We start from the raw sequence: 21,404 nt of genomic DNA on the forward strand, positions 1-21,404 counted from the left end.
CAATTTTCTACGTTTTCAGGTAGATGCCAGAGTTATTGATGTGCTGGGTGAATATTTCAAGTTTAAGTCTAGTCTTGATCTCCCTTTTAAAATGAACTACCATCTTTTCAGTTTCTAGAAGCTTTTAACAGGAACATGCAATTCTTACCTCAGTTATGATAAGGTTTTTTAGTGAACTATGTTTGAAGTAAGAGTACCACCTCCCTGTGATCTTGAGATCACTCACTCATAATGGAAGCTGAAATGTGACTTTTTTTGCCAAGTATAAATACAGGTTCGACCAAAACAGTTTAAAATATAACCGCAATCTCCTAGTCAGCCTGATTCTCCCCGTATCAATGTTTAGTTATTCTACAAATAAGTATTCTGCTTCCTTCCTTTTACATTGAAATATCAGACTGCTTAAAGCAAAAAAGACAATGATTGCACTTGGAATGAATACCTTAACTCTTCCAGCTATCATCAAGCCCACCAATTCTTCAATTGACAATCAATTCTTCACCATAAATAGAACTAAACATTTTTAAAAAGATCTATGGAAGATCCTGGGGTTTTGAGTCATACAGTCATAGAGGTTTGCAGCACGGAAACAGGCCCTTCGGCCCAACTTGTCCATGCCGCCCAGTTTTTACCACTAAGCTAGTCCCAATTGCCTGCATATGGCCCACATCCCTCTATACCCATTTTATCCATGTAACTGTCTAAATGCTTTTTAAAAGATAAAATTGTACCCGCCTCTACTACTACATCTGGCAGCTCAATCCAGACACTCACCACCCTGTGTGTGAAAAAACTGCCACTCTGGACACTTTTGTATCTCTCCTCTCTCACCTTAAACCTATGCCCTCTAGTTTTAGACTCCCCGACCTTTGGGAAAAGATATTGACTATCTAGCTGATCTGTGCCCCTCATTATTTTATAGACCTCTATAAGATCACCCCTAAACCTCCGACTCTCCAGGGAAAAACGTCCCTGTCTATCCAGCCTCTCCTTATAACTCAAACCATCAAATCCCCGCAGCATTCTAGTAAATCTTTTCTGCACTCTTTCTAGTTTAATAGTATCCTTGAGTCGCAGAGGTTTACAACATGGAAACAAGAGGTTTACAGCTCACATTTGAAGAGTATGTGGGCAGACCCACTGAAGCTGCAATCTGTATCATTATGAAGGATGCGACATATGCAAATATTGTTACAAGTTTTAATCTCAGAAGAGTGTTTTGGTAAACCTAAATCAGCCATAAGTGTGAAAGTGTAACTGTCCTTTCAGGAGCCTCCATGGTAAGTCTGAGCTTCCTCATACATTCCTCATGAATACCAAAGTATTGCCTTTCTGCATAAAAAATCTAAAGTTATTGTACTCAACGAAATTGAATGGAAACTTATAAATGCCACTCTTTTTTGCTTCAAGTTTTTAGGTGTCCAGATCACCAACAACCTGTCCTGGTCCCCCCATGCCGACACTACAGTTAAGAAAGCCCACCAACGCCTCTACTTTCTCAGAAGATGAAGGAAATTTGGCATGTCAGCTACGACTCTCACTAACTTTTACAGATGCATCATACAAAGCATTCTTTCTGGTTGTATCACAGCTTGGTATGGTTCCTGCTCTGCCCAAGGCTACAAGGAACTACAAAAGGTCGTTAATGTAGCCCAATCCATCACTCAAACCAGCCTCCCATCCATTAACTCCGTCTACACTTCCCGCTGCCTCGGCAAAGCAGCCAGCATAACTAAGGTTCCCACACACTCCGGACATTCTCTCTTTCACCTTTTTCCGTCAGGAAACAGATACAAAAGTCTGAGGTCACGTTCCAACCGACTCAAGAACAGCTTCTTCCCTGCTGCTTTCAGACTTTTAAATGGACTTACCTTACATTAAGTTGATCTTTCTCTACACCTGTAACACTACATTCTGCACTCTCTCATTTCCTTCTCTATGAGCGGTATGTTTTGTCTGTATAGTGCGCAAGAAATAATACTTTTCACTGTATGTTAATACATGTGACAATAATAAATCAAATCAAATCTTTCCAAACTTGCCTCTTGGTCATTCTTAGGTGATTTTCCTCCTTCCTGTACTGAATTTTCTGACAATTCCCTCTGAGCGAGTTTGTATTCATCATAACCTTCTGCTTTGGTGCCAAGTTCAGGAGGCAACACCTTCTGCTTCTCCAGATTCTCTGAAAGAAAGTGCAAGCTCATCACTCCATTTACACAGGTAACCATTAGTGATACTCTTGTTTACAAATTAACTCCAGAAAGCGGGGTACGAACTTGCAACCAGAAGCCGCAGAGCATCTTTCACTGAACGACACATCTAAAGAGTATGTGGGCAGACCGCAGGATTTGGATCATTATGAAGGACATGTTTTTCAAACAGCAATTGTTTTCAAATTCAAACAGTAACGTTTAGAAAATACAAGAGGAGTGCTGAAAGTTGTTCTGCAATATAGGGCAAATCCTGTAATCTTTTCGAAATAAACCCAAGAGGTAACCACAAGTAGAATGTCCTTTGATTTTAGCTGGAGGCTCTCTCTTGTTGGTCATAGCAGTACAAAATTAACTCAAATAACCACTTCCAGAATTATTGCCATATAACAGGCTATAAAACTACAAACTTTCTTAGAATACAGGATTTTGTGGTCTTTGATGTATTCCAAATAATAAGGCCATGATTTCGCAGTCCTGTTGATAGTGGGCACAATTAGTGTAATGGCCACTAAATCTCGCCGGTGGGACAGGAAGATTAAATAAAATATTATTTAATTAAATAATTCACTTGAATTAATTAATGTGTAATTAAATTTCTACATATTTCAATACATTAACATGTAGTTACCAGGCTGATGCTGTAATGTCCACCCACAATGTATCTGCCATCCCAGTCAGTGTGATTCCTGCACTCAATTCACACATGGAAGCCAGTGGTGATGTCCAAGCTGGGGACGCACAGGTAAGTATAGCCCGGGGTGGTGAGGGACAAGTCGGAGATCAGGGCCCCAATCTCAGTGTTCCTGGCTTTGTCTCCTTCTGCTGCTGGCGGTGTGAATCTTGTTTCCCCTTTTAAAAAGCAATACAGCGAGAAAACAGTGTGAAGCTCACAGGCTCCACAGGCAGCTTTTCTCACCTGAGACAACACACTGCATTTTTTGGGAAGATTCTGCCCTAACAGCGAGGTGTTGGCAGTGCAGTGGTATTCTCACTGGACTAGTAATCCAGAGACCAGGGTAATGCTCTGGGAGCCCAGGTTCAAATCCCAACACGGCAGATGGTGAAATTTGAATTCAATAAAATTCTGGAAACCATGACCGCTTGCTGTAAAAACCCATCTGGCAGGTAGGTTAAAGTCCTTTAGGGAAGGAAATATGCTATGCTGGTTTGGCCACATTTGACTCCAGAGCCTCAGTAATGTGGTTGACTCTTAACTGCCTCTGAAGGGTAAGTTGGGACAGGCAATAAGTTCTGGCCAAGCCAGCAACACCCACATCCGATGAATAAAAAAAACCACTGAACACATAATACATGCTTTAAAAATCTTACATTTATATACGCCTCCTTTTTACAAAACACCCTGCGTGTTGTATCATTTTTGGTACTTTTTCTGTCAACTGCTTCCATTAAAATTCCTATTTATAATGGAAACTGTGTATATAAATTTGTCACAGTATAATCACACTTTACAGTTTCAGTTATGAGCTTTCCATAGAAATGCTATGGTGCAGAAACATAAGAACGTAAGAACAGGAGCAGGAGGAGGCCATTCAGCCCCTTGAACCTGCTCCTCCATTCAATACCATCATGGCTGATCTCATCTCAGACTCAACTCCACTTTCCTGCCTGTTCACCGTAACCCCTCAAACCCATTATTAATTAAAAATCTATCCACTTCTTCCTTAAGTTAATGATGTGGAGATGCCGGCATCCACCGCACTTTGCCGTAGTGAATTCCACAGATTCACGACTCTTTGGGAGAAGTCGTTTCTCCTCATTTCTGTTTTAAATCTGCCACCCCTTCGCCTAAAACTACAACCTCTCGTTCTGGATTGCACCACAAGAGGAAACATCCTCTCCACGTCTACTTTGTCAATCCTCATTATCATCTTGTACACTCCAATCAGATTTCCTCTCATTCTTCTAAACTTCAGGGAGTATCGGCCTGAACTGCCCAATCTCTCTTCGTAAGACAAACCCCTCACCTCTGGAATCAATCTAGCGAACCTCCTCTGAACTGTCTCCAATGCAACTCATTCCTCCTCAAGTAAGGGGACCAAGACTATACATAATATTCTAAATGCGGTCTCACTAATGTTTTGTACAGTAGCAGCAATACCTCACTACTTTTATATTCTATTCCTTTACCATAAATGTCAAAATTCCAATTGCTTTCATTATTACCTGCAGTACCTGCATACCAGTTTTCTGCAACTCATGCACAAGGACACCCAGATCCCTCTGCACTGAAGCATTCCAAAGTTTCTCTCCATTTAGATAATACGTTGCCTTGTTATTTTTCTGACCAAAATGGATAACCTCATATTAATGGATAACCACATTAAATGGATAATGGATAACCACATTAAACTCTATCTGCCACATTTTGCCCCATTCACTTAACCTATCCATATCCATTTATAAACTTCTGATTTCATTATCGCAACTTATTATCCCACCTATTTCAGTGTCATCTGCAAATTTCGCTCTGGTGCCTACTATCCCTGTATCCAACTCATTAATATCAAGCATAAATAGTTGGGGCCCAAGGGGCGAACCCTGTGGCAGCCCACTGGTTACATCTTGCCATTCAGCCATTGGGCGGGATTTTATAGCCTTGCTCTGGCGAGATCGTAAAATCCCATCCGAGGCCAACGGAGATTTCCATTCTGGGAACCTTGTCCGCCCCGGGGCGGTAGAGTTTCACCCACCGTGTCCGCACTGGCCTAAAAAAAGCTGCTTATTTTAATTCCACGTTCCAGCACCTGGTCCATAGCCTGGCAGTTTCCAGCATTTCAGACACAGAGACAGATATTATTATTTGGCATTGCCTGAACCACAGATTAGAAGGTTTCAGCCTCAACTACCAACTTTGTGGCAGCGAATTCCAGATGCCCACCCTCTGAATGAAAAAGTTTATCCTCATGTCCCTTCCAATCCTTCCACCAACCTCCCTAAATCAATGCCCCCTGGTAGTTGACCCCCAGCTAGGGAGAAACAGGTCTTTCCTGTCCAGGATTTTCCATTTCTCTTTAAATCCAGCTGCTCTGATTGAGAGGCAATCTGTTTACACAGAGTAGAACCTGTCCATGAATGAATGGAAATGTTTCAGTCCACTAACTCCTGTCACCGAAACGCCTACTGCAACTTGTAATCTGTGGCTCAGGCAATGCCAAACAATAATATCTGGGTATTGTTCAGATGTTTGTGAGCTATACCTGATTTGGTGCCCAGTATAACTCGCTCCATCACCAGAAAACCCTACAAGATGCTGCTTCAGGTAGGAGTCATCAAAACCATGTTTCTTGAGATAATGAAGACGATATTTGGGCGGCACGGTGGCACAGTGGTTAGCACTGCTGCCTCACAGCGCCAGGGACCTGCGTTCAATTCCTGGCTTGAGTCACTGTCTGTGTGGAGTTTGCACATTCCCCCCATGTCTCCGTGGGTTTCCTCCGGGTGCTCCGGTTTCCGATGTGCGGGTTAGGTGGATTGGCCATGCTAAATTGCCTCTTAGTGTCAGAGGGATTACTAGAGTAAATACATGGGGTTATGGGGATAGGGCCTGGGTGGGATTGTGGTCTGCACTGTAGGGATTCTATGATTCTATGAATATTAAACAATTGGATCAGCTTTTTGATCTGGAACTTCAATCCGTTTTAAAAATGAAGTGTGGACCATCCTTTTTATCACTTTCACGTTTCAGGTAAACTCCAAGAGTAGTTTTGTTACTTAGGCTGATGCATTCATGAATAAGAATCATCATTTTGGATATGCTGGCAAATGTTCTTCCCCATCTGGGTAGCTACATGGTCAGTAATTTCTGCAGCACTGAAGCTGAAATGCAATCCAATTCCTGTGTCAACACCATTGTAACCTTGAAGTCCCAGCAAGGCTAAGTGTTCAGAGTAAGAGGTGTTGTTCTGAGCCAGGTAGTATCCAGAACAGAAAGCTGCACAAGATGCCTCTAAATGAGATGCATTCAAACTGTCACAAATCTTTCCAAGAATGCCTTCCTCTGCTTTTCCAGTGACTCGCTGCGCTATGGTCTGGGTTTTCAGCAGTTTGGATTCTACAGTTGTTTTTTTGAGAAATTTTAAACATGCACTTTGGTTGGAGCTATTGTCTGATGCTTGGTACAATCACCAATCCTTTCGACATGAAAGTAATAAGCACCAATATTTGCACACACTTTACCCCCAAGTTTTTCATTTTATAATCTGAACAGGAATGTGTCTCTTTATTCCTCTTCCACATTTCCTTTGTTCATGTGTCCACACAGGGATACAGATTTGCCAATGTAACACGCTCAGTTTCAGATGTACAGCACAGCCCTGTCTGCTCCCCATCAAAGCCCTGTGGGGGAATTTCCAACTTGTCTTCCCGCTGGTGGATATCTGACTTTTGCATTCCAGCCCATCACAAATCCTGCTGCTGGGGGGAGAAGAAAACTCCACCCATCATCCTCGAAGCAGAATCCGCTCACAACACCCTCCCCAGAGTGAATCCATCACCATTGGGAGCTTGCACTAATTCTACTCATTTATGGGCACAAGGACATTAATAGGTACATTTGACAAGATTTCAAATTAACTTTTCATTTCATGGACTCGCCGATTTAACTGAGAAATAGTTTTACAGTATGTTTGAAAATGTTTCGCCATTTTAAATCAGTTTAGCCAAGTGGTGAATGGGCACTGATTTTAAATGATTCATTCCTGGGACATGGGCGTCGCTGGCTGGCCAGCATTTATTGCCCATCCCTAGTTGCCCTTGGAGGGCAGTTGAGAGTCAACCACATTGTTGTGGCTCTGGAATCACATGTGGGCCAGACCAGGTAAGGACGGCAGATTTCCTTCCCTAAAGGACATTAGTGAACCAGGTGGGTTTTTCCGACAATTGACAATGGTTTCAGGATCATCAGTAGATTCTTAATCCCAGATTTTATTTTAATTTAATTCAAATTCCACCATCTGCCGTGGCAGGGTTCGAACCCAGGTCCCCAGAACATTAGCTGAGTTTCTAGACTAATAATCTAATGATAATACCACTAGGCCATCACCTCTCCATTATGACATGCCCCATTTTCAGCTAATTTAATCAACTTTTAAAATATATCAGGGATTAACTTCTAAGGCAATTTTTAAAATTAAGTTTTATTATGCTGTCTAATTATGCAAATTCATTGCAGATTTTACATTGGTGACATGCAAATAGGATTGAGCGGATCCTGGGGGCGGGGGGAGAAGGGACACCTTTCAAAACAAGTGCAATTTTACATTATTTGCAGTGGAATTATCAATGGTGCCAAAAGGAACAGCATCTCTTTATGGTTTCCTCATCATCATCATTTAAAATTCATCTTCTGACAAAGCTGCTTACCTTTTCTCAGGTACATAAATGATTCCAGGAATTCAGCATACGTTTGCTCATGGCTGCTACAAAACCTTTCCAAAACATCAAAGGCTATTCCTCCTTCCTGCTTAGGTTGTGATCCCAACGCAACAGGCATATCGAATACAGCAGACATTTAACCTAGAATACAAAAGGAAGGTGGCAGTAGTTATTAAAAATATAACATGGGGGCCTGAATATTTTGGTGATGGCACTCAACATTAACGTCAAAGAAGGTTGCCCACAAAGACCTAGTAATCCCTGTGGCAGGTAGTCCACCTTCCTGCCGTCAATTCTCGGGGAGTCTGGCTTCTGGCAGTGTCTAGCAATAGTGCTGACAGTGAACAGGTTAAGCAGCCAATCACGTTGAAGGATTCTCACCAACAGCTAACTGGGAAGTAACCAATTCTGATGTAAGGTCATTGGGCTGAAACATTAACTTGGTTTCTCTCCACAGATGCTGCCTGACCTGCTGAGTACTTCCAGCATGCTTTTATTTCTCAACCAGGAAAAGAAATTGTACTGATTATCCTTGATTTTTTTGATCACTTCATGACAAAATAAAGACTAGGACGTACACTGGATTTAGAAACAAAGTGAAAAATCATAAACAAACTTTAAAACACAAAAGTTAAAAATCTATGTAATTTTTATCATAATGAATTCCATCTGCCAGGGCTTCAACAGCACCTTCTCTGGAGAAGCTGGGAGTCACTGACCACAACTTGAGAATTTCCATGGAAAATTGCAAATGGATGGTCACCAGAAGATTTTATCAGAAAAGTGAACATTTCCAACACCATTTAAAGAGAGGCAGCACCTGTTAAAGGATCGGGGCACCTTGGCTGCAGACTAGAAAGGGCTAATTCCACTGCAAGGGCTCCAGGCAGAGTACCCCAGGCTGTCAGCTACCTCATTGGAGACCCTGGTGCAGACACTGGAGAGAAGAAGGGAGATCATTGTCTCTGCTTGGGGCAGGAAGTCCTCCAGACTACACCTTTGCCACCAGTGCCACGAGGATGTTGATGAGGCCAATGCCAGGAACATATCTTCCAGGTAATGACTACAATGCTGGAAACAAAAATCAATAAAGTGTTGCCAAGCTAAGAATCCTGCTCTCTAATTCTCTGCTCACACCTCCAACAGCTTACACGCCAACTATTCAACCATGAAAAGCATTTTTTGAAAAAGCAACAGTAGGTGTAGGACCTTAATTTGAAAATTTTCTTCATTATCTTAATTAGTTCTGGCAGGTACCCTGGACAGGGCTGTCTAATCCAATGTGACCAGCACCCAGCACCACTCCTAGTTGATCATGATGCTGAGGCACCCACTCGGTGTCTAAATTACAGGCATGGTGCCTTCAAATTTCTTCGCCATTTTCTTTAGTCTAAAGTTTGGTGATAAGCAAGGACATATATGTGACTTTTTAAAAATTCACATGCTGTATAAATGCAGCTTAGTGGAAACTCAAGGTCTTGTTGAAACTGATTCCAGTAAGATTTTTATTGGGAATTGCGTGTCTTTTTACTGATATATTTATCATTCATCATTAAAGGTGATAAAATTGAACTGCTTAAAAATTTCTCGCATTTTAACTGAGAAACCTTCAAAGTAAAATGGAACATAAAAACAAACTCCGAGTGAGGTGTTTCTGAAATGTAAAATGCTCTTTAACAATGATGTGGAGATGTCGGCGTTGGACTGGGGTAAACACAGTAAGGAGTCTAACAACACCAGGTTAAAGTCCAACAGGTTTATTTGGTAGCAAACGCAACGTTTGCTACCAAATAAACCTGTTGGACTTTAACCTGGTGTTGTTAGACTCCTTACTGTCTTTAACAATGAGATCAAGGTGCTGCATCATGAAACACGCTGTCTAACATTTCAAAAAATAACAAAATCTGTAATTGAGCAAAACTCGAACTTCTGCAAATCCGATCTCTGGGGAATCTCAAATGAACCTGCACAAAATGTTTACACCAGGCTTTCTGAATGGTCTATGCAAAACTCCGTGGTTTTGTAACAGGAAACATTCTTGCTATCGATTGTTTTGACTTCTATCACTGACAACTGAGTTAGGAAACATACAAACTGCTGCAGAACTTTTAAAACTTACCTGAAAAATCTATTTTAATCAATTACATCATTTATTTATTTGTTGAGGTGACAACTGACACGCTGGAGTGGCCAAAGATATCCCGGAGAACGCAACTGTTACCAAGTAAGTGATCAGACAACTTTCTTATAGCACCATCGTGTTGTGCAAATACTCATGCTCACTGCGCTGTTTATTTTCATACAAGTAGCAGAATAACTTTCCTCCTGAAAGAATGAAGACTTTGCAGTTTATAACATTCTCACAATGTCCCAAAATGTGCCACAGCCAACAATTTATAGATTCCACGAACAGCGGTCGAGTTGCGTGTCTCATTATTCTGTTTTGGTGGTGGGTTAAGGAAGGAATGCTGCACAATGGGAGAGCTCACTGCCCTTCTTCAAGAACTGCCATGGGATGATGCTTAGATCTGCCTGAACCAGCAGACAGGCCCTCGGCCAGCACGTGTATCCGTTTAGTTCCTAAATCTGCAGTCATAGCTCATGGACACAAAGTTAAGAAAGTGTTAAAACACTTTTGTTCATCAAGGCCTTACAACCACCTACACGTCCCACCATGCTCCATCTTTAACTGCCACCCTTAAACACAGGGTCAGGTTCTTGTACGTGGACATATACGAAGTCAGCTGTATTCAGAGGTAACTGGAGGCTGAAATGTAAATTGAAGCTGTGATCCTTGAGTCTTAACAAGGAGAGAATCATGGAGATTCTGGGGTGGGTGGCAAAGAGGCAGTGAGGTAGGACAGGTAGAAGGCCTTCCCCAAGCTCATGTGATTGGTATATCATGTTCATCTTATTCTTTTTCTCTTTGATAGTGCTAGAGGGGTGTCACATCCTCAAATATAAAAGAGATATATCTCTGGAAGAGGGTACACAGTAGACATGTGCCATCCAATCATTGGAGTCATCAGTCACCTCCTCAACATGAAAGTTGAGACTCCTTGTTCTGACAGCGTACTTAGTGCTTCGAGAAGGTCATGTGGTCAACAGTACACAGCATAGAATGAATTGGGCGATAGTGCTGCCCAATCATAGAATCACATCTCACAGTGGGTTTTACAAGGGAGGGCTGGGTGAGTACGGTCTGTACTCAGGCAACAAGCTGTTTGCTTCAATCAACCAATCACTGGGTCGGCCAATGGCTAACAATCCTGAGTGACCTAAAAGCTCGACTAACAACTGATTTAAGATGGTCGGTCAAGCTCAAACTGTGGCTTGCTGGAAGCAACATATATTTGTACATTTACCCGAGAAACACTGCAAAGCCCAGCAAATCCCTGCTCCTAGGCTTTGGCCTTTGGAAAATAACATCCACACGCTCTATCACCGACATCCCTGCTGCTTTGACACTGCTGTTTATTGCAGGATGGTTCTCACCTGCAAAAAGAAGCCAGCCTTCCCTGCGAGACCACGAAAGGTTTGTTACTGAACGGGGCATTGTTCAACCTCATCTAGTTCCACCTTTGCCCACAGTTGCTTTAAAGTGACCATCAGCTTCTGTCGAGCTTCTGTCAGAGATAATCTGTCCGTTATCCTGTCCCAATAACACTGAGAGGATCAAATATTCATTATAATGAGCCAACTTCACCTTACAACTTGCACCTGAACACTAACAATCCAGGATTTTGTTTTCTGTTCAGTAATGAGAATAACATCCAAAAAATTAATGAGCCAAGCTGTAAGCTTACTGATCTAAATCTCTAAATCGTGGAGAAGAGTTCAATTGTAATGAATCAAACAAGGCAAATAACTTTTCATTCTGTGGTTTAAACTCTGGCATCTGTCAGCTCACTTTCTGAGAAGCGCCCTTCACACAGAAACAACCACAAAAAATGTAACATTTGCCGAAGTACATTCTAAAGAATGTCAACGATTAGGGGTGGCATAGTGGTTAGCACTGCTGCCTCACAGCGCCAGGGACCCAGGTTCCATTCCCAGCTTGGGTGACTGTGTGAAGTTTGCACATTCTCCTTGTGTCTGCGTGGGTTTCCATTTTCCTCCACTGTCCAAAGATGTGCAGGTTAGGTAGATTGGCCATGTTAAATTGCCCCGTGGTGTCCCAGGATGTATAGATTATGGGGATTAGCTGGGTAAATACAGGTATAGCGCCTGAGTAAGATGCTCTATTAGAGAGTCAGTGTAGACTCGTAGGGCTGAATGGCCTCGCTCTGCACTGTAGAGATCCTATGAAGCATAACATTACAGAATAAAGAGAACTATATTCCAGTGATCAGTTCACTAAATATTATACATTTTGAAAACATCAGATTCAACTTGAAACAAGCGCACAAAAATGTTGAGAAGTCAAACACCTGCATTGCAGCAACATGGAACTCTGAACATTCCTCGTATCATAGAAATCATAGAAATCATAGAAACCCTACAGTACAGAAAGAGGCCATTCGGCCCATCGAGTCTGCACCGACCACAATCCCACCCAGGCCCTATCCCCATATATTTTACCCGCTAATCCCTCTAATCTACGCATCCCAGGACACTTAAGGGGCAATTTTAGCGTGGCCAATCAACCTAACCCGCACATCTTAGACCCAAGGGCTGGATTACACCCATCAAGTCATCTCAATATTGCTTTGGGCCATAACTAAGGCATGTCCATTCCTATATATGAATTAGAGAGACACTACTTTAACAATTTAACCAACACCTATCCTGAATTACCGTAAGGCATCTTAAGGAAGGGGAAACGGGTAAGAACAAAGAAAAGCACAGGAACAGGCCCTTTGGCCCTCCAAGCCTGTGCTGATCATGATGCCCTAACTATACTAAAACTGCTCAAATCATAACCGCTTCCTGTAGAAAAGCTTTCCATGTTCCATAATCTTCTGCATCACACATTCTGCAGTTTCAACTGATGACTCTTCATTGCTCAATTTATCTGGATCACAGAGAAAGATGCGATTGTCCTACTCGAGAGGCATTCAGCCCAAGTTCAGCACATGGTAAAACTCTGTGTCTGAAAATCAAACTCTAAACACGAGTGAAGTTGTGGGCCTGAGAGGTCTTCATTGGAGAAGGCTGAGGGGAATTTCTTACCCGCCTGCAGCATGGACCTCATAAACCTTCCAGCCCAGAGGACTCCTGAAGTACGTCCTTGTGCCGGGTTTCTTCAGATGTGACCAATAATCATTGGCAGAAGAATCTGAGGCCAAGAATGCTCCGTCCCACCAAGTTAAAATGGTTAAAGTTCAAAAAGTTTATTTATTAGTCACAAATAGGCTTACATTAACACTGCAATGAAGTTACTGTGAAAATCCCCTAGTCGCCACAGTCTGGCGCCTGTTCGGGTACACTGAGGGAGAATTTAGCATGGCCAATCCACCTAACCCCACATCTTTGGATCACTGAGCTGGCACCTACTCCAGGTGTGTACCGATAATGTGTGCCACAAATGGGCACTGCTAACGTGCACTGCTCGAGTGTATCGCCAGAGTGTACCGCTAGTGTGTACCACTACTTGGAACACTTGGAAAATCCTGGGAAGATGCAAAGTGGGAGGGGCTGGAGACCTGCCAGGAGGTTTTCACCACATTTGTTCTCTTCATTGGGCCTCAGGAATGACAAATTCCCAGGTTCAGTAAACAAGAAGACTGAACAAGTGTGAGAGCAAAGGGTGCTGTCTTGTCTAGAGCACGAATGGATTCACTGTGGTTGCATCTTTCACATTGTATATATCATGTTTGAGCACTTGGTGAATATATTTACTTACACTTGTACATGATTTGGTGTATGTCTATAAAATACAGAGCTGCCCTACTGACTACCTGGCCATTCACCTCTTCCCAAACTACCCTACCTGCCCTGCCATTGGCGGCCTCCTCATCTATATCCAGTTCTGAATGATCAGATTGAACAGGGACTTCCTCCTCCTCCCCAGAGATTGGGGCTCTGCCCAAAGCCTTGTCATCATCGATCTGTATGCTCCTCCACTCTGCAATGTTCAGCATGCAGCAGTCCAACACTACTCTGCATACCCTCACTGAGGCATAATGCAGAACTACAGCTGAGTGATCGAGGCAGCTGAAGTGCGTTTTTAAAATGCCAATGCCCTGTTCAGTGGTGCTCCTGGTGACGATATGGCTGCTCTGCCTCCGTTTGTAGCTTCCTACAGGGGGTCATTAGCCAAGTTCTCCCTTGTCCCCTAGAAGCCAGCCAAGCATCTGTATTCATAGAATCATAGAATCCCTACAGTGCAAAAGGAGGCCATTCGGCCCATTGAGTCTGCACCAACCACAATCCCATCCAGGTCCTTTTCCGTAACCTCTCATATTTTCCCTGCTAATCCCCTGACACTAAGGGGCAATTGAGCTTGGCCAATTCACCTAACTTGCTCATCTTTGGACTGTGGGAGGAAACCGGAGCACCTGGAGGAAACCCACGCAGACACGGGGAGAACGTGCAGACTCCGCACAGACAGTGACCCAAGCCAGGAATCGAAACCGGGTCCCTGGCGCTGTGAGGCAGCAGTGCTAACCCGCTGTGCTACCGTGCTGCTGAAATAACGCTTCAGTATGAAGGGGTCATGGCAGCTGCCAGGGAACGTTGGACACATGTGAAGGAAGGTTATGTTGCAGTGACAAACTACCTGGACATTGAGTGAGTGGAAGGATTTTGGGTTGTCAAAGGTGTCTGAACGTTATGTTGGGGTCTCTTGGCATCATGGATGCAATCAATAAAATCCTGCACCCGAGGGAAGCCTGCTAATTGGGCAAAGTCTGTGGCTCTCTACGTCTGAGATGTCAAATCCACAAGGAAATAAATGTGACTCCCAGATGAGCAAAAAGGGGCATTAATTACAGTCTTAGTGCGCGCTCCTGACTGGCATATACCAGACTGATCTTCCAATAACAACAGGAAAAGCTGGATACACTCAGCAACATCTGTGGAGAGGGAAACAGAGTTAATGTTTCAAGTCCGTATGACTCTTCTTCAGAGCTAAGAAGAGGAAATCTGATCGATTTTATACTGTTTAAGGGAGGTTGGGTGTGGAGCCGGTAGAGCAAAACAGAAAGTCAAGGGTAGGTTGGATCTCAGGAGAGGTTTGACAAAGATATCATGGGCACAAGACAAGGGAGATGGAGATTGTGGGTAGGTTGGGACAAATAAATGGATTAAAAAAGGGGGTTCAGATGGAGAAGTGAGTTCATGATCTGAAGTTGTTGACCTTAATGCTAAGTCTGGAAGGCTGTAAAGTGCCTCATCAGAAGATGAGGTGTGTTCTTCCAAGTTCCATTGGGTTTCACTGCAACATCACAGCAGACCAAGGATGGATATGTGGACAAGGGAGTAGGATGCTGTGTTAAAATGGCAAACACCAGAAGAGTTAGCCTCACCACTGCAGACTGAGTGAAGGTGTTCCCCAAAGCAATCACCCAGTCTGCGTTTAGTCTCCCCAGTGTAGAGGAGACCACATTGGGAGCAGTGTATAGAATAAACTAAATTGAAGAAGGCAGGAATGACAGAGGAGACAGAGAACCGAGGGAGAGTCTCAAAATGTCTATGCCATGTTGGGAGGATATTACAGGAGGAAAATCCACTAATTATATTTAAATATAATTAAATTAAATATAACCCACAAATTATATTTAAATATATTATAATGAGGCTCCTCATGGGGGAACATATGGTGAACAGTGACCACAATTCTGTAAACTTTCGGATAGTCATGGAAAAGGATGAGTGTTGTCCTATGGGTAAGGTGCTGAATTGGGGGAAGGCTAACTACAGCCGGATTAGGCAGGATTTGGTGGCTGAAGATTGGGAGAGGCTGTTCGAGGGTAAATCCACATCTGGCATGTGGGAGTCTTTTAAGGAGCAGTTGATAGGAGTGCAGGACAGGCATGTGCCTGTAAAAAGGAAGGACAGGAAAGGTAGGATTCGAGAGCCGTGGATAACCAGTGAAATTGTGGGTCTAATCAAAAAGAAAAAAGAGGCATACATAAGGTCCAGGCAGCTAAAAACAGATGAAGCACTGGAGGAACACAGAGAAAGTAGAAAAGAGCTCAAACAGGGAGTTAGAAGGGCAAAAAGGGGTCACGAAATGTCCTTGGCAGACAGGATTAAGGAGAATCGAAATGCATTTTATACATACGTTAGGAACAAGAGGGTTGTCAGAGAGTCGGACCTCTCAAGAACAAAGGAGGGGAATCATGCTTAGAACCCAAGGAAGTAGGTGAGATGCTAAATGAATGCTATGCATCAGTATTCACAAAGGAGAGGGACACGTTGATTGGTAGTGTCTCAGAGGGATGTGTAGACCCATTAGAACAAATGTCAATTACAAGGGAGGAAGTGTTAGGTGTTTCAGGAAGCATTAAGGTAGACAAATCCCCAGGGCCAGATGGCATCTGTCCTAGATTACTGAGAGAGACAAGAGATGAAATTGCTGGGCCTCTAACATAAATCTTTGTTTTTTCATTGGACACAGGTGAGGTCCCAGAGGATTGGAGGATAGCAAATGTGGTCCCATTACTTAAGAAGGGTAGCAAGGATAACCCGGGTAATTATAGGCCAGTGAGCTTGACGTCCACGGTAGAGAAATTATTGGAGAAGATTCTTAGAGATAGGATCTATGTACATTTAGAACTGAATAATCTCATTAGCGATAGACAACATGGTTTTGTACGAGGGAGGTCATGCCTCACAAATTTGGTTGAGTTTTTTGAGGAGGTGACAAAAATGATTGACGAGGGAAGGGCCGTGGATGTTGTCGACATGGATTTTAGTAAAGCATTTGACAAGGTCTCTCATGGCAGGCTGGTGCAAAAGGTTAAATCTCACGGGATCAAAGGTGAATTAGCTAGATGGGTACAGAACTGGCTTGGCCATAGAAGACAGAGGGTAGCAGTGGAGGGATCTTTTTCTGATTGGAGGTCGGTGACTAGTGGTGTTCCGCAGGGCACTGTACTGAGACCTCTGCTGTTTGTGATATATGTAAATGATTTGGAAGAAGATGTAGCTGGTGTGATCAGTAAGTTTGCGTCCGACACAAAGATTGCTGGAGTTGTGGATCGTGATGAACATTGTCAGAGAATACAGCAGGATATAGATAGGCTGGAAAATTGGGCGGAGAAATGGCAGATGGAATTTAATCCAGATAAATGCGAAGTGATGCATTTTGGTAGATCTAATGCAGGGGGGAGCTATACAACAAATGGCAGAACCATCAGGTGTATAGACACACAGAGGGACCTGGGTGTACAAGTCCACAGATCCTTAAATGTGGCAGCACAGGTGGAAAAGGGGGTGAAGAAGGCATATGGCATGCTTGCCTTTATTGGACGGGGCATAGAGTATAAAAGTCGGCATATGATGTTGCAGCTGTATAGAATGTTGGTTAGGCCACATTTGGAATACTGCGTCCTGTTCTGGTCGCCACACAACCAGAAGGACGTAGAGGCTTTGGAGAGAGTGCAGAAAAGGTTTACCAGGATGTTGCCTGGAATGGAGGGTATTAGCTATGAGGAGAGATTGAGTAAACTAGGGTTGTTCTCCCTGGAAAAACGGAGGTTGAGGGGCGACCTAATAGACGTTTAGAAAATTATGAAGGGCATAGATAGGGTGAACAATTGGAAGCTTTTTCCCAGGTCAGAAATGACAAACACAAGGGGTCACAAGTTCAAGGTAAGGGGGGCAAGGTTCAATACAGACATACGGGGGACGTATTTTACACAGAGGGTGGTGGGGTCCTGGAATGCACTACCAAGCAAGGTGGTTTAGGCAGACACGCTAGGATCATTTAAGAATTATCAAGATAGCCACATGAACAGACTGGGAATACAGGGATACAAACGGATGGTCTAGTTAGGAACATATGATCGGTGCAGGCTTGGAGGGCCGAAGGGCCTGTTCCTGTGCTGTATTGTTCTTTGTTCTTTGTTCACCTGCATTCCCGTCAGGACAAGTGGGGCCACTATAAGCAGCCGAATTTCACCTCACTAGCCAATTTTCAATTATTGACTAGTCATAGAATCATAGAGTCATAGAGGTTTACAGCATGAAAACAGGCCCTTCGGCCCAACTTGTCCATGCCACCCTTATTTTTTTTTAAAACCCCTTAACTAATCCCAATTGCCCACATTTGACCCATATCTCTCTATACCCATCGTACCCATGTAACTATCTAAATGCTTTTTAAAAGATAAAATTGTACCCGCCTCTACTACTACCTCTGGCAGCTTGTTCCAGACACTCACCACCCTCTGTGTGAAAACATTGCCCCTCTGGACACTTTTGTATCTCTCCCCTCTCACCTTAAACCTATGCCCTCCAGTTTTAGACTCCCCTACCTTTGGGAAAAGATATTGACTATCTAGCTGATCTATGTCCCTCATTATTTTATAGACCTCTATAAGATCACCCCTCAGCCTCCTACGCTCCAGAGAAAAAAGTCCCAGTCTATCCAGCCTCTCCTTATAACTCAATCCATCAAGTCCCGGTAGCATCCCAGTAAATCTTTTCTGCACTCTTTCTAGTTTAATACTATCCTTTCTATAATAGGGTGACCAGAATTGCACACAGTATTCCAAGTGTGGCCTTACCAATGTCTTGTACAACTTCAACAAGACGTCCCAACTCCTGTATTCAATGTTCTGACCAATGAAACCAAGCATGCCGAATGCCTTCTTCACCACTCTGTCCACCAGTGACTCCACTTTCAAGGAGCTATGAACATGTACCCCTCGATCTCTTTGTTCTGTAACTCACCCCAACGCCCTACCATGAACTGAGTAAGTCCTGCGCTGGTTCAATCTACCAAAATGCATTTCCTCGCATTTGTCTAAATTAAACTCCATCTGCCATTTGTCAGCCCACTGGCCCAATTGATCAAGATCCCGCTGCAATTGGAGATAACCTTCCTCACTGTCCACCATGCCACCAATCTTGGTGTCATCTGAAAACTTACTAACCATGCCCCCTATATTCTCATCCAAATCATTAATATAAATGACAAATAACAGTGGGCCCAGCACTGATCCCTGAGGCACACCGCTGGTCACAGGCCTCCAGTTTGAAAAACAATTCTCTACAACCACCCTCTGGCTTCTGTCAAGAAGCCAATTTTGTATCCATTTAGATACCTCACCCTGGATCCCATGAGATTTAACTTTATGCAACAACCTACCATGTGGTAACTTGTCAAAGGCCTTGCTAAAGTCCATGTAGACAACGTCAACTGCACTGCCCTCATCTACCTCCTTGGTTACCCCTTCAAAAAACTCAATTAAATTTGTGAGACATGATTTTCCACTCACAAAGCCATGCTGACTGTCCCTAATCTGTACTTGCGTCTCTAAATGCCTGTAGATCCTGTCTCTCAAAATACCTTCCAACAATTTACCCACCACAGATGTGAGGCTAACTGGCCTGTAAAGAACAAAAGAACAAAGGACAAAGAACAATACAGCACAGGAATAAGCCCTTCGGCGCCGCTCATGTGCCCAACTAGACCATTCGTTTGTATCCCTCTATTCCCAGTCTGTTCATGTGGTTATCTCGATAAGTCTTAAACGATCCCAGCATGTCCGCCTCCACCACCTTGCCTGGCAGTGCATTCCAGGCCCCCACCACCCTCTGTGTAAAATACGTCCCCATGACATCTGTGTTGAACCTTGCCCCCCTCACCTTGAAATCGTGACCCCTTGTGTTCATCACCTCCGACCTGGGAAAAAGCTTCCCACTGTTCACCCTATCTATGCCCTTCATAATTTTATAGACCTCTATTAGGTCGCCCCTCATCCTCCGTCTTTCCAGGGAGAACAACCCCAGTTTACCCAATCTCTCCTCATAGCTAAGACCCTCCATACCAGGCAACATCCTGGTAAACCTCTTCTGCACTCTCTCCAAAGCCTCCACGTCCTTCTGGTAGTGTGGCGACCAGAACTGGACGCAGTATTCCAAATGTGGCCTAACCAACGTTCTATACAGCTGCAACATCATATGCCGACTTTTATATTCTACGCCCTGTCTAATAAAGGCAAGCATGCCATATGCCTTCTTGACCACCCTCTCCACCTGTGCTGCCATCTTTAAGGATCTGTGGACTTGTACACCTAGGTCCGTCTGTGTGTCTATACTCCTGATGGTTCTGCCATTTATTGTATAGCTCCCCCTTACATTAGATCTACCGAAATGCATCACTTCGCATTTATCTGGATTAAATTCCATCTGCCATTTCTCCGCCCAATGTTCCAGCCTATCTATATCCTGCTGTATTCTCTGACAATGTTCATCACTGTCCACAACTCCAGCAATCTTTGTGTCGTCCGCTAACTTACTGATCACACCAGGTACATCTTCCTCCAAATCATCTATATATATCACAAACAGCAGAGGTCCCAATACAGAGCCCTGCGGAACATCACTAGTCACAGACCTCCAACCGGAAAAAGACCCCTCCACTGTTACCCTCTGTCTTCTATGGCTAAGCTAGTTCTACACCCATCTAGCTAGCTCACCTTTTATCCCGTGAGATTTAACCTTTTGCACCTGTAGTTTCCAGGCTTTTCCCTGCAGCCCTTTTTAAAGAAAGGCACAACATTTGCCACTCTCCAATCTTCAGGCACCTCACCCGTGGCTATCGATGATTCAAATATCTCGGCTAGGGGACCCGCAATTTCCTCCCTAGCCTCCCACAACGTCCTGGGATATACCTCATCAGGTCCCGCAGATTTATCTACCTTGATGCGCTTTAAGACTTCCAACACCTCCTTCTCTGTAATATGTACACTCAAGACATCAATATTTAATTCCCCAAGTTCCCTAACATCCATGCTTTTCTCAACAGTGAATACTGATGAGAAATATTCATTTAGGATCTCACCCATCTCTTGTGGATCCACACATAGATTACCTTGTTGATCCTTAAGAGGCCCTACTATCTCCCTTGTTGCTCTTTTGCCCTTTATGTATTTGTAGAAGCTCTTTGGATTCTCCTTTGCCTTATCTGCCAAAACAATTTTGTGTCCCCTTTTTGCCCTCCTGATTTCTCTCTTAACTCTACTCCTACACCCCCGATACTCTTCAAGGGATTCACTTGATCCCAGCTGCCTATGCACGTCATGTGCCTCTTTCTTCTTCTTGATCAGGGCCTCAATATCCCGAGTTATCCAGGGTTCCCGACTTCTGCCAGCCTTGCCCTTCACTCTAAGAGGAATGTGTTTACCCTGAACACTGGTTAACACACTTTTGAAAGCCTCCCACTTACCAGACGTCCCTTTTCCTTCCCACAGACTCCCCCAATTAACGTTTGAAAGTTCCTGCCTGATACCATCAAAATTGGCCTTGCCCCAATTTAGAATATTAATACTTAACTTGTTAAGCATTAGCAAATTTGTCTAATAAAGTAGTGACTATTTCTATGGAAATTAAGTTGAGAATGCTGCCAATAGCAGTCCCACATTATGCCTACAATTATCTTATGAATTCTATAAACTCAGAATCAAGAGGGGTGATAGTATGCTCCAGTTCACTCAGGGAGTCCAAGTTGCTGAGGCAACATGAACTTTTCCCTGCATGTTGTAGTCTGGAGCAATGGATAGTGATGGCCAAGGCTCCAATGTTCTTTCCATCACATGGTTGAGGAGAAATCTCTCCCATTCTCACTGCCTGCCATTGGCATGTTTTGTAAGGATTGATAGGGGTTGATAGTTAACCTATTTG

The 21,404-nt window shown here is 43.5% G+C and overlaps 1 protein-coding gene across 2 annotated transcripts in view; it reads right to left on the minus strand.

Annotated features, from left to right (window-relative positions):
• Nucleotides 1-21,404, minus strand: part of iftap (intraflagellar transport associated protein) — a 50,432-nt gene that overhangs the window by 16,875 nt on the left and 12,153 nt on the right. Inside the window, exons 1-3 of one of the 2 annotated variants that reach the window (XM_078221330.1) lie at nt 11,103-11,797; nt 7,596-7,748; nt 2,043-2,182 (exon numbers count right to left, since the gene is read on the minus strand). In XM_078221330.1, the coding sequence (XP_078077456.1) occupies nt 2,043-2,182; nt 7,596-7,743 (288 nt within the window). In that variant the 5' untranslated portion in view covers nt 7,744-7,748; nt 11,103-11,797. Of the gene's footprint in view, nt 1-2,042; nt 2,183-7,595; nt 7,749-11,102; nt 11,798-21,404 lie in introns of those variants that run through there. The other variant, XM_078221329.1, reaches the window with a different exon arrangement.

The sequence above is a fragment of the Mustelus asterias genome, chromosome 9 (assembly GCF_964213995.1).
Source record: "Mustelus asterias chromosome 9, sMusAst1.hap1.1, whole genome shotgun sequence".
Taxonomy (NCBI): domain Eukaryota; kingdom Metazoa; phylum Chordata; class Chondrichthyes; order Carcharhiniformes; family Triakidae; genus Mustelus; species Mustelus asterias.